Here is a 14400-nt window from a genome sequence, read left to right as displayed (position 1 = left end):
TAGTTTTTTTTTTTTTTTTGGTATGTTTACCTTGAACCAAAAAACCCCACACTCAAGTTGTTCTAGCAACATTACTTGGGGAAGATGTCTATGTAGAAGAAAATAAAATAATGTTATAAGACAAAAAAAAAAAAAGAGAGAGATGATGTAATGTTGTAGAAGTGTTACCTGGTGCAGTGAGAGGAGGAGAATGGAAGTATAATGATGGTAAAGGAGATGAGAACTGCCATGTGCAGGCTGATGTGATTGTCTACGTAGAAAAGTCTTCCATCAAGTTACTAGATTTTAGTGTTTAGTGAGGTGTCTAAGTAGAGAATCAATATATAATTGTGAATTGTACTTCTATACACCTGCCACAATTAGATAGAATTTTTTAGAAGACACCAAAAAATTTTAAAAACAATTCTAAAGTGCCTAATTGTAGAAGCAAATATGTGATAAAATAGCACAGACTTGTGTACAGGGTTACAAAATTTTTGCTAAAAGATGTTGAAGAGGCTTAGCGTGATCCTATGCTCATGAGTAGAAAAGCAATTTTAAAAAAGTCAGCTCTCTCCAAGTTAATCTGTAGATAGATTAGTGTGTCTCTAGTAGATCCCAACATTTCTCCTGGGAGTGACACATGGATTAGAAATGTGGCAGAGGAAGGTATAAAGAATGAGGCATTTCTAAAGAAAAAGGAAGGAGGGGGACTTACCCTAGGAGATCTTTTCATTAGGCCGAAGTATTTAAGAGAGTGTGGTGCTAGTGCAGGAATGGACGGAGCGGCCCATGGAGGTGAGGGGAGCACGGCACGGCAGATCCAAGTGCGCAAACCTCACTGACAGAGGATCGATGGCATGACTATTCAGTAAATGGAGCCAACAAAAAAGAGAAGGGAAAATAGGAAATTAGATCTCTTCCTCATACCATAACGAAGACTTTAAACTGTCCCTAAGCTTCAGAATTTCTGATGTAGAAAGTACAGATAAAATTATAGATAAAAATGTGGCTTTAATATATTTAGAAAATATAGGTGAATATCTTTCGGTTCCTGTTTACTTAAAGAGCTTAAGCTAGAAGCAGAAAGAAACCATAAAATGTAACTAACCATGAAAGAAAGTAAGTTGGGTTGGGTGGCACCTATGGCTCAAAGGAGTAATATACCAGAGGTAGTGGGTTCAAATCCACTACCAAAAACTGCAAAAAAAAAATAATAATAATAATAAGTTGGGTTATGTGGTAAGTTCTCAGTTTTGAACTTCTGCTTGTCAAAAAACATTAAACCCAGACTATCAGAAGATATTTGCAACACATATAATCAATAATAGATTAGTGTCAAGAATATATGCAGAAATTGTACAAACCACCAGGAAAAGAACAATCTCACAGAAAAATGGGCAAAAGACTGAAACAAGTCTCCCACAAAATTACAAGTGTGTATGGGCCAATAAACATTAAGATGTTTCCATCTCTGTTCATCAGGAAAGTGTAAATCAAGACCACAGTGACGTGTTTAAATTTATTCAATTGGCAAAAATTAAAAAATACAACAAAGTCAAGCTTTGGAGAGGATTTATCCCTAGGACCAGTCACATCTTGCTGATGAGAGAGCTAATTGGTTCACCTACCACCAAAAGCCATTGGAGAGGTTGAATATGTGTGTGTGTGGGGGGGCAGGTCTGTGGCCCAGTGAGGTCACTTTAGGCATATACTCAGGTAAAATGCACAAGGTGTCTCAGAACACCCGCGTGAGAAAGTTCTGGAGTAAATTCAGATGTCTTTCTGTAGGCGGCTGTGGTGTGTTCACGTAATGAACTATTGTTCCCTGGGCAGCAGAACGAACACCACCTACAGGAGGGACAGTGACAACAGTGAAAAAACAACTCAGAACCACGTGTGATGACACTGCTCTCATGAAGGTCAAAACTACCAAAACTGAACAGCCGTTTAGGCATTTGTATATATGTGGCAAAACTTTTTTGTAAAGTACAAGATAGAAATAAAGTTCAAGATAGTGATCCTCCCGGCGTGGGAAAGGTAGGGACAGAGGAAGGAGAGGAGCCAATATCTGAGTGCGTTACGGCTAATGCTCTAGTCCCTGGTTGGGTTGTGGGCTCACAGGTGTTCATTTATCATTTAAAGTAAATACAGGCTGAGTGCAGTGGCTCATGTTTGTAATCCCAGTTTTTTGAGAGCACCTACAGGAGGATGGCTTGAGGCCAGGAGTTCAAGACCATCCTGTCTCTATAAAATGTAAAAAGATAAGGTGAGTGTGGTGGTGCATGCCTTTAGTTCTAGCTACTAAGGGGTACGGGCTGAGGTGGGACAATAACTTGAGCCCAGAAGTTGGAGTGGACTCTGGCTGTGCCACTGCAGTCCAGGCTGTGTTACAGAATGGGACCCTGTCTCTAAAAAAAACAATGGAAAAGTAAATACATGAGCAGGGTGGGCTGGCCTGTGCCTGTAGTCCCAGATACTTGGGAGGGAGTGGAGGGTGGGTTGCTTGAGGTCAGGAGTTCAAGGCTATAGTATGCTACCTGAATAGCCTCTGCTCTCCAGCCTGGGCAACATAGTGAGACCCCATCTCTAATTTTTTTTTCTAATTAAGAAAAAAATGTAAATGAGCAAATGAATGAAGAAGAGAATCATGCAGGGAATACTGGTGTGTGTTATAAAGCAAGCATTATGATTAATTTAGTTATATGCACTGCCTTCCAAAACAAAAAAGATGGAAAGACTATTTGCAAGTTGCGTTTGAGAGGAAAGAATTTAAGTTTGAATCCTAGGCTTTTGACTTGAGCTATTGCAATTTATTAAGATGAAATTTATAGTAAGGGCTAATTTGGTGTTTGTGAAACAGACGAGGGCCCACTCTGCGACACATCTATTGTGAGAAAAGCATCACAGTGGCGTTCAGCCGGTGCTTGACACAGAAGGCTGAATTCAGTAAGGTCCAGCCAGGAGATAAACTTGGAAGCTCTCAGCCATGGGACTGGATGGAAGCTTGGAGATACTTTGGACACAGAAGTACAGGGCTGAGCCCTGAGTTCCTGTGACAGAGAAGAAAAAGCCTCCAAAGACTAAAGAAGAACTTCAGGAATAGCAAGGGAACAAAGGAGGAGGAAAAGGGGTGCTGATAACCTGTTCCCAGGAGATGTTAATTAATGGATACAGATACACACTTAGGAAAAATAAGATCTGGTGTTGACACATCAGTAGGGTGACTATAGTTAACATTAATCCGTTGTACATGTCAAAATAGCTAGAAAAGAATAATTTGAATGTTCCTAGTGTAAAAAATATTTAAGGTGATGAATATCCAATTACTGATTTGATGATACCAATCTATCAAATTATCACATGTAATATATAACAATTTAAAAAATTAAAAATTAAAAAAAACTTATGTTCAGGATAGTAGAATTTAATTGCCAAGATGAATAATTCTCAAAATGAGGATAACTTTTGGAGAAATTTTGGAGTTTTTTTGAGACAGAGTCTCACTGTCACCCTAGGCAGAGTGCTGTGGCATTGTAGCTCGCAGCAGCCTTGAACTCCCGGGCTTAAGCCATCCTCTTATCTCAGCCTCCTGAGTAGCTGGGCCTGCAGGCACCTGCCACAACGCCTGGCTAGTTTTTCTATTTTTAGTAGAGATGGTCTCACTCTTGTTCAGGCTGGTCTTGAATTCCTGAGCTTAATGAATCCTCAAGCCTCAGCCTCCCAGAGAGTTAGGATTACAGGCGTGAGTCATTGCACTCAGCTACAAGAAGTTTTTATAAATAGGTTCAGAGCTGGAATGAGGGCCTGGCCTAGTGGAGAGAGCTCTGGGCTGGGAGTCACGCAGGAGACCTACCTTCTGGTCCAGGTTTGGCTCCCAAAACACTGGGAGGTCAGGCAGGTCGCCACTCCTCTCTGGCCTCCTCAAGGAAGGTTTCTCCCACATCTCAGAGTCCACATCCTCTAATAATCTACACTGAAGGAACAAGATCAGGTTTTGAACATTGGGTCTCAGTCTTTAGAAGCACTTGCAGCCGCCCGCCTACCTGCTCGCCAGGGTCCCTGCCATATGAACCCTGTGTTTTTGGTCTGTGCATCGAGCCTGCAAGTATGCTTTTGTTCGGAGGCTTTTGTTTTTTTGCATTTTTCCCTAGATAAATGTTTTTTTTTTTTCTCTGTGACACAATGTTTAAAACATAAAAAGAATCCCAAATAGTGTGATTTTGTATGTGTGTTTAACTTTCGTGCCAGGAAATAGGTCTTCATTTTGATTATAGAATGTAATACAATTACCATTTCAATGGACAACTAAGTTTCTTGTCTTTAATATGTAGACAGATAAAGGCCCAGTAATATCTATAGTTTTTGGGTAGAACTTCTAGAAACAGGGGCTTCTCACACAATTCATTTGGTCTTTCCTCCACTCGCATGTATTTGAAGGTATGCCAGGAACAGGTGCGGCTCTGTGCAGGCCGCAGGGTGCCAGGGCTCAAGAAGCTCTTGGTCTCAGGAGGAATGGATGGCAAAGACGGGTTAAAACATGGCCTATGGGCCCTATTATGGGTACTTAAAATGGGAAGATGGGCTAGGGAGGAAATGGGTGACTGCTTCAGATCGGGTGGTCAGAAGGCTGAGTTTGGGGAGGTAACATTTTACGCAGGGAAAGACTCAGTCCAGTGAAAGGAGAAAGCAGGGGAGCCTCTGAGGGCTTCATGCAGCCAGAGGAAGAAACACTCCGTATATTTAAAGAGTAGCAAACTCTGGCTGGGCGCAGAGGCTCCTGCCTATAATCCCAGCACTCTGGGAGGCTGAGGCAGGTGGATCCCTGGAGCTCAGGAGTCTAGACCAGCCTGAGCAAAAGCAAGACCCTGTGTCTACTAAAAATACAAAAACTAGCTGGGCGTTGTGGCGGGTGCCCATAGTTCCAGCTACTTGGGAGGCTGAGGCAAGAGGATTGCCTCACGAATTTGAGGTAGCTGTGAGCTATGGTGCCACGGGAAACAGAGCAAGACTCTATCTCAGAAGTCAAAAAGAAAACCCAAACTCATCAGAAATCTTCATTAAGTTTTCACAGTGGCAGTTGTTAACAAAGAAATAACAATAAAAAAAAGCTTTGAGGCTCGGCCCCTGTGGCTCAAGCGGCTACGGTGCCAGCTACATACACCTAAGCTGGTGGGTTCGAATCCCCAGCCCGGACCAGCCAAACAACAATGACGGCTGCAACCAAAAAATTGCCGGCCTTGTGGCAGGCGCCTGTGGTCCCAGCTACTTGGGAGGCGGAGGCAGGAGACTCGCTTGAGCCCAGGAGTTGGAGGTTGCTGTAAGCTGTGATGCCATGGCACTCTACCCAGGGGGACAGCTTGAGGCTCTGTTTCCAAAAAAAACAGGAGCTCACGTGCGAGGCGATGTGAAGAATGTAATTAAGGAAATATGGGGACATTTGTCATTCACTGAGAGGGAGAAATTTCCACTTAAATCCCATCTGCCCCCAGCTGGCTTGTGCCCTCAGCTCAGGGCTCTGGACTCAAATTAATACAGATGTATCTTCCCGTCCTCCCCACAACTTCCTGTCACCTCTTTCTGCCCTCTGTAGACCCTGAGGCTGCGCCCAGAACCCTGTGAAGGTGCTCAGCAAATTTTTGGTTTGTTTTTCTGCTTGTTTTTAGCCAAATTAGTTGCCAACATTTAATAAAAAATGAAGAGATTTAAAATTAAAATCCACATTTCAAGCTTCTCTTTTCAAATGGGCAGTTTGACAACATTAAGCGTGAATTCCTGAGTGAGGGCACGTGGTGAGGCTGCGTTTCTCCACCTGCTGGGTGCCCGCACGCACGGCCTTGCTGCCCCGGGCTTGCTCTCTGCCCTGCCCCGAGAGGTCTCCTTGACCGGGGCAGTTGTCAGTCCTCAATCTGCCTGGGTGGTTGGCTTTTGCTTATTGTGACCCATTTTACTCACTATGTGCCTGGCCGTGAAGTGTTTGAACTTGGGACCCCAGTTCTAACCTTAGTGTTTCAGGCCATTAAGTGAAATCTAATTCCTTTCTCGGATGTTTCCTGTCACTTGTTCTATGGGCGAACTGCTGGGTAGGACGCAGAATCACCATTTGGCAGTGGCATCCACTATGGGCATACACTATGACGCCTTGAATGGCCTCCAGAAAACTTGGCTGGGAGTTTCCTTTAGAGTCTAGGGTTAGCCAGAGGCTACGTGTTTTGGGCATCTTAACTCATATTTTACCTAAAGGCATGTAAATCCTTCAAAAAATCCCTCTGGTAGCCAGTTCCTGGTTCTGTGTTCTTAAGTCAGGCTTCATTGCTGTCCACCTGGCTTCTTGGTCTCTTCTAACCTCGGTTATTGCTCTAGACAACACATTCAAACAGAGCTGTCTTTCCGGATGTGATTACATCATACCCCATGTCCACCCAAACAGAAACCATCAATAGATACACTTAGAATAAATATGCACGGAATCAAATTATATCCCAAATCTGCCAGCATCAGGCAGTTATTAGAATGGGAAGGGTAGTGGGAGGCAGGATAAAGAGGCGCTGGTTAATAGGCCCAAAAATACAGGTCGAGGGAAAGAATAAGGGCGTGTTCAGTGGCCCAACACGAGGACGGTGGTTTAGGATAATTTATTGTATACTGTATTTCAAAATAACTAAAGGAGTGCGTTTGGAATGTTCCTAGCATAAGGAGTGCTAGATGTTTGAGGGAATGGCTATCAAATCACCCATACACATTGCAGGCATGTGTAACGATATCACACGTACCCCACACATAGCCATTAAAAATTAAGCATATTACATATTTTTAATTATTAACAAATTGCATGTTTAATTATTAACATATTACATATGTTTAATTACTACATATCCATAAAAATGTAAAAATAAAATAAAATAAAACTACCACCATCCACCCCCAGCCTCCTCTCCAGTGCCCTCTCCAGGTACCACGGGTGCACACACTCCTGCACCGGTGCTGTCCCCTCCCGGCTGTGTCACGTTTAGAAAGACATCCATTGTTTGTCTCTGGAAACTCTGGCTCTTTGTGGCGCCTTTCCAGATCCTTCCAGATTAAATTATTCTTTTCCTTCTCTGTTCTCTTAAGACATTTCCCCGCTCTTATTAGTCTGCACTGAGTTGTAGTTACTTGTGGTTTTCTCATGCCTGCACTTGAGCTTATGCAGAACAGGGATATCAATTGCTCACATTTTTATTTTCTGCACCCAGCACTCAGCTTTACACAGCTGATTTGAAACAAATAGAAAATTCATTTCTTCAAGCAACGTGATGACTTGTCTTTATAGATTGGGGCTCAATGTGACCTTCAAAAGAGGCTCTTAAACCTCCTTTGGTTTTTCTAAGCTAAAGTTAGTTTGGTCATTTTTCAAGGAATGGTATATATGTGTGAAATTTTAAAATATTTGTTTGGAAGTATACTGCACCCCCTTATTCTAATAATGAAAAAATAGACAAATTCAGAAAGTTAGACATCCTATGAGACAATGGGCCTAGGTGGTTAAAAGAAAAAAAAAGGTTGAAACCATGAAAAGCAAACAAACCAACCAACATGATGAGGGAGCTGTTCTGTATTTTAAAAAGACATAACCAAGGCAGCGTGTGAACATCCATTCATTTGATCCTTACTCAGAAGACAAAGTCACGAAAGATATTTTGGGGAAGGTTAGCGATTATATCCCAGGTGACAGCACTGAGTCCACATCATGCTGCTGTGAGTGTGCAGAGAGCGGCCTTAGCGTTGGAGACGTGTGCTGAGTTAGGGAGGTGTGAAAGTGGCAGGATGTCAGCAACTTATTTTCAAATGGCTCAACCAAAGAAAGGACGTGTCTATATTCAGAGAAAAAACAAAAGTGTTAAGACAATAATAATTGGTTATTCTGGACTAAGAATACATAGATGGATCATGGTATAATTCTTTCAATTTTTCTGTAGGTTCGTGACTTTTTTCAAAATAAAACATTAGGAAAAGGAGAAAGGGCTAAAAGGAAGTTTAATTTCTTAATTATATTTTTCTTAGGCTATTATTAAATGAACTATAGCTAAGCAGTGAGAAGAAAACATTTACTAGAGTATGGTTCTCTATTTAGGATGGAGCAGCTAGCAGGGCCCTGTGCACCCAGTTGAAGGATTAGTAAATTGGTGGTGCAGTTTGTTGCTTGTTAGAGGGACTTCTCATACTTTATACTCTGAAAGAGAACAAGCTCTGGAGAAAATAGACTAGGTGTATATTGAGCAATGTAAAGTTTTGCTGTAAGTTTGGAAATATTTAACACATTCTAACTTTCATTATCATGAGCCTTTTAAAATCACCTGCTCTTCTAAGGATTGACAAAGGGGATGGTACTGATTTGTCTCCTTTTTCTAGGTTAAAAAAAAATAACCGTAGCTTTGCTTGGTGATGGCTAAATGGATCTGGTTGATAAAGGTGGAGATATAAATATATTGGTATAAAAGGACAAATAAGAGATAAGAGTACGTATTTATTGCCCATTTATGTTATTACGTGTGTCACTAAGGACAAAGGTCCTTAACAAAGACGAAGGCAGAGTAGAAAGAGTTCCCTGTGTTAAGGTAGATGAATTGTCCCCACCTTCCTCTCCACGCAGTTTCGTATCCTTCGGTGTTATCACACATCTTTCTGGCACCATTTGATGGCTGAAGATAAGATATGCTTCACTCCAGTAAAAAGGCGATGAAGAGTTTTCAAGAACATTCACAGGCTTTGCGTGGAGAGGACAGCACTTAACTTCCTGAGGTCGGAGGATCCTGCTGTCTGGGCAGACGGCCCCAGGACCACAGCGCCATGGATGTGGCCGGGGAGGACGAGGCCCTGCAGCAGTTCTTTGAAGGTAAGAGATCAGTTTGCACAGGTGGAGATATGCTCGCTGTCACACTCTCACCTTTTCTGAATTCATTTAAACTTCATCTTGAAAGAAATGCTGTCACATTTACATAACTCTCCTGAGATTGGAAGTGGAGGTTTATTTGTCATTTTTGGTAGCAAAAATCAATGGTATGGATACTGATTTAACAAAATACGGGATTTCCATCTTACAGGTTGGCTGTTTAAGAATCGAGGACTTAGCATATTTATGCCACTATTTATGTCCTGTGTGGGTTTCATTCCTTCTAATCCCCCATGTTTAAAGAACATTATAGATGTGCCTTATCTCTAAAATTATTAAATATAGCACAATAAAAAAATAATATTTAATATCATTAAAACAGCTTAAAACAGAGAGGGAACACTGCCCCATGCCCATCTTTCTGTTTTTCACAATGTTTTAAAAATGTGTAACTAAACTCTGATGGGTTTTTGAACTTGAATATCTTTTTCCCATGGACCATGGTCACCTGGGTTTTCTTCCTTCTCAAACCCCAAATGGCAGGCCAGCCACATTCTCATACGAAGTATGGATTGATTTAATTTAATTAGCTTGATAGTCTAATGGCCGGCTCACTGAAAACGTGAGTGGGACTTGTCCTCTTGTGGTGTCTGGCAGGTGGCCGTGGGGACTCCGCATCAGTGTGGCTTTAGTCTCCGGTCAGTCAGCCATGCTCAGGTCCATGCAGAGGGAAGTGTGGCCACAGCTTTCGCACATTTCAAGGTATTTGCGAGGAGGAAGTGTGGGCAGGATTGGGGGCAGACCTGTTAATGACCGAACCTGGAGAGCAGTCCCAGCACAATGAGGAAGGGCTGTTGGCACTTCTCGTGCTTTGTGAGTTCTGGACACATCACAGGTCTTTCAAGGTGAGTGCAGCAGGTGAATGCTCACCAGTGCCAAACAGGCAGAGCGACAGGTCTGGCCAGAGAGAAGCGAGATTCTCGGCCACTCTGGAAGAACAGACATGAGGGGGAGTTTCTGTGGCTTGGAGTTTGCCAGAAGTGGCAAGAAGGGAGAGAAGTGTCATGTTGTCTGAGGGCTCTGATCTGTCCCACTGTGTCTGGGACCGTGGCCCCAGCGGTGTCGTCCACCTGGGACAGCTTGGCACACAGCCAGTGACCAGAGTTTCTTGACCATCAGTGGCTGCTGTACCTCATATGTGATTCTCGTCTCAGGAGTAGGCATGACGCTTCACATGCAGAAATACGTGCCATACATGGAGACATTCCACTCCATTTATTTTCAGTGCTAGAAAAGACCTGAAAATCTAGGCTGGTTTACCTTCTGCTTTTATGAAAGAGCTATTCATGATGGGATCCCTGCTCTGTCCTTTCCTTATACAATTTTCAGAGGTCTCTATGGATATAGTTTCCACAAGTACACTTTGTAGCTTCCTGCAATATCCAATTATTATATTTATATAATATATATTATATTATATTATTAAGTCCAAACTTAACTCTGTGGCTCCATTTGAAGCCTTTTATTTCAGTGACAGTACACAGTTTATTGATGGAAAGAGTGATAGAATGATAAGCCAAAGAGGGGAACAGAACCTCCAGGCAAAGGGGGAACCCAAGTGGGAAGCCCCCATTTGAAGCCTTTTTGATGGGGGAGAAGTCTGTTCTCCACGAAAAGAGAATAAAATGTCGGGCAGTGACTGTGGCTCAAAGGAGTAGGGCGCTGGCCCCATATGCAGGAGGTGGTGGGTTCAAATGCAGCCCTGGCCAAAAAAAAAAAAAAAACTGCAAAGAAAAAAAAAGAATAAAATGTTCAATGTTATTCTTGGATTATCTTTGAATGAATAGTTGGAAATGGTGGTGGACTTTATAAATAAAAAAGAAGGTGTGAACTTAAGTGATTCCCTCACCACGTAGTTGTCAATTTTTTTTTGCAGTTTTTGGCCAGGGCCAGGTTTGAACCCACCACCTCCCGTATATGGGGCCAACACTCTACTCCTTGAGCCACAGGCACCACCCCATAGTTGTCAATTTTTTATTTCTTCTACTATTCAGCAAACATTGAGCACCTACTCTGTGTCGAGCTTAACAACCGCCTCTCTTAACTGGTAGCCAGTAGGGCGTGGAAGCCCAAGCCCTCCTTTAGATTTTAGTGCTTTTCTTCCTCTGGACCTTTTCAAACCTTCCCAAGATTAGGGACAGCAAAGCTGAACATGACATTCTAATGAGGAGGGCCAAGGCCTTCTCATATGTCACTGTTCCTAATCAAATACAATCTTCTATTAAAAACTCAAGGTCTGAAAATTAAAAAAAAAGTTTTGGCAACTTTTTAATCACCCCAGTGCTATTTTTCTCCATTCCTTCAGACTCTTTATTCTAAAATACTAAGCCATAAATAATGTATTTTTTCTTACGTATGTTTTTGTTTTACATTTTCAAATACAGCTGTCAATATATAGCTGTCAGCTCATGATGACTTTAGTTTTTGTTTTACATTTTCAAATATAGCAAAATGTTTACGATGTGTCTCAGGACAATAGGGCGGTTCTTTGTAGCTGACAATTCTTACTCTAGTTCAGATCGCTCCGTCTGCCACTGACACAGCTGAAGCAAAAGAGGCAGGCAAGGAGCTTCAGGGGTCTCAGTGCCTTCTGCAAACTCAGATGGCGTGTGAAGCGTTTGCCCTTGTCAGGAGACTGGTACGATTGCGAGAGAAAGGCTGTCAGTTGAGAGGCACATTGGTTCGTTGAAAATAGCTAAAAATTGGTTGCCACCTAAAGTTCTAATAGTGGTGGGTTAGTTCATTATGGTTTTCTATACCTATAATGGAATATTTTATAGCTATTGGAAGTGATGATGAGAAGGAAAAATGCTGATTAAAGGTAAAAGTGGATTACGACTTGGAATACATAACACAATTATATACTTAGAGCTAACTTTCTAGAACAACCTTTTATTAAAACCAATGAAAAGTTAATATATTTATAAACACACACAGCTACATAGAAAAAGACTAAAGGAATGTGCACTGGGTATTAACAGTCGCTACCTCTGAGTGGGAGGATCACGAGGATTTTTACTTTGTTACACTTTGTTATCTGAGTGCTTCATAATTGGAATGTATAATGTTATAATCCAGTAAAAATTTATCTTAAGCAAAGGAAAATGGGTTTGATTCAGCAATATGTTTCTGGTTGAGATCTGTTGTCAAGAAAAATCATTAAAGACTTTGGTGCAGATTAAATGAAAGGTAATTGGATGTCTTCTATAGAAAACCACGCCCAGACCATGTGGGGCTAGTGGATTCTATGGGGTGAATAGGTGAAAGGCCCATGCAGTAGGTCCTTCTGCTCAACGTTACTGAATTGCAGCTGGGTTTGAGTTACCAAGCAAGTTCAAATGCATGGAGGAGGAGAACCTGCCCAGCAGCACAGAGATCCAGGGCGTAGGTGGAGCAGAGGCAGTTGAGGCAAAGTGTCGCCAGCTGTGGGTGGGGGTGGGGAAGCCTCATATGCCACTGTTACCAGAGACAGGATGATATATGTCTTACATGGTCCCTGTATATTACTCACCAAAATGTAAAACCAGCTCTGACTGGTTGATGTTTCTGAGAGACGCAGCAGAAGCTCTGACCTGCTGCGCAGAGGATAGAGACTGGCCAGTGGGAGGGTCGCCCCGGGAGAGGCTGGCTGGCGGGTAAAGAGAACCCCTGGCCTCAGGCCAGTCTCTCAGTTCTCCATCTTTCTTTCACTTGGGGACCACACCATTCTCCCTCTCTGGCAGCTGGTGCCTTTATGGCCCCTTAGTTCTGTCCCAGCAAAACCTGAGCCTGCTCAGAAGGAGCAAATGGTGAAGGATGTGACCACCGTGCACTTGTGCAGTGCTTTCATAGAAGACTGATTGTTTTGGTCAAGTGGAGCAGAAAGGTTCCCTCCTCCAAGGGCAGGTCTGGTTGATCTCTGATGGTGGAATTTTCGAATTCATGTTGTCTCCAGGGTCTTTGAAATCACCCCCCTGAGGTGGTAGCTGGTTGTTTATTTGTGAGGCAGCCTCTACCTCTAAGTGGAAATAGCATGGACTTTCCAGGAATTTAGGAACAGAGCATGTCAACATTCAGGAGAACCAGCCAGACTATGCAAGTGATTTAGGGTTGTCTGAGTATTTCTGTGTGATGTTGACAGGTGGTTGGAGGCTACGTTGCATTGGCATGGAGGATCCATAACAAAGTGGCCGATGGCTTGCTGCCATCAAAGAGAAATGTTTTTCTTTTTATCGTGCTAGGATCCTCAAGGTGAAGGCTATTTAATTATAATTTAAAGTGGGACACAAAGGGACCTGTACACCAGCTACATTTACTACCTACCAGGCATATTATCGCCTCTGGGGAGCCCAGGAGCAAAATCACCCAGACAAACCCTCCCTCAAGGAAGCTCCTATGACCTTCTTTGGTGGTGATATCTTTTCAACTTTGAAGTTAGAGCTGTGTTTTTGGAAGACTCCACAGTGTCTTGTAAGCTAAACATTTGATACATGGATACATTTGGAAAATACAAATGACTTAAAAGAAGATAGTTATCACTAGTAACCTTAGCATTTAGTACTTAGGATTTTCAGCTTAGTGTTGATTGTGTATGTTTGTTAAAACAGAGATGGGATTATATTATCTGTACTCTTTAGTAATGGCATTTTGCATAGAACATGGAGCAAACATCTCTTAATATCAGTTCTTCATCTACACTAGGGGTCACAGCTGTGGCTCACAGGCCAGATCTTGCACATGCAGTTTTATCGGAGCTTGACCGTTCCTGCAAGGAGCACGCTGTTCATGCATGGATCCTCTCTGGCCACTTTGGTGCTGTGAGAGCATAGATGCAACAGAGACTATTCAGCCTGCAAAACCTAAAATATTTACTATCTGGCTCTTTACCCAAAATGTTTGCCAACCCTGATCTATAATCTCATTAATAATGATATTATTATTTGTCAAATATTATTAGGTTCTGAGCATAGCATAGCACTCAGGAACGTAGATTCCAGGTCAGCCATTGTGGCTGTGAGCCAGAGCTGTGCTGCTGACTGCCTCTGAGATGGGGTATGAGTGGACTTCTGCAGCCCTGGTAATTGTATTATTTCAAAATGCAGTTGTGGAGCACTCTCTTCAGCTCAGAGAGGCCAGTAATCTTTGGTTATTATTATTCTCATTGCTACTTACTTATTAAATTCTCTATTTAGCTTCAAAGCAGTGCTGTGGGGTTTTTTTATCCTTCCCAAAGAAACAGAAGTCTGACAGAGATGAAGTAACTTGCTTGAGGGTCATGTAGACAGTAAGTGGCTACAAGGCCATCATTTATTTTTTCCTTTCTTTTTTCTTTTTTGAGACAGAGTCTCACTCTGTCACCCCAGGTAGAGTGCTGTGGTGTTATTGTAACTCACTGCAACTCACACTCCTGGGATCAAACGATCCTCCTGTCTCAGCCTCCCCAGTAGCTAGGACTACAGGTGTGTGCCACAACACCAGGCTCATTTTTCTATTTTTAGTGGAGACAGGGT

At 42.4% G+C, this 14400-nt stretch overlaps 1 protein-coding gene across 1 annotated transcript in view; it reads left to right on the top strand.

Annotated features, from left to right (window-relative positions):
• Nucleotides 1–8808: 8808 nt before the first annotated feature.
• MYRFL (myelin regulatory factor-like) overlaps nt 8809–14400 on the top strand; it is a 148570-nt gene continuing 142978 nt past the window's right edge. Inside the window, exon 1 of the mRNA XM_012810094.2 lies at nt 8809–8854. Coding sequence (XP_012665548.2) covers nt 8809–8854 — 46 coding nt within the window. The remainder of the gene's footprint in view (nt 8855–14400) is intronic.

Source organism: Otolemur garnettii, unplaced genomic scaffold (assembly GCF_000181295.1).
Source record: "Otolemur garnettii isolate 467f Iridium unplaced genomic scaffold, OtoGar3 scaffold00125, whole genome shotgun sequence".
In the NCBI taxonomy this organism is placed as follows: Eukaryota; Metazoa; Chordata; class Mammalia; order Primates; family Galagidae; genus Otolemur; species Otolemur garnettii.
The sequence above is the reverse complement of the archived record's forward strand: the minus strand, read 5'-3'. Positions and strand labels throughout refer to the sequence as shown.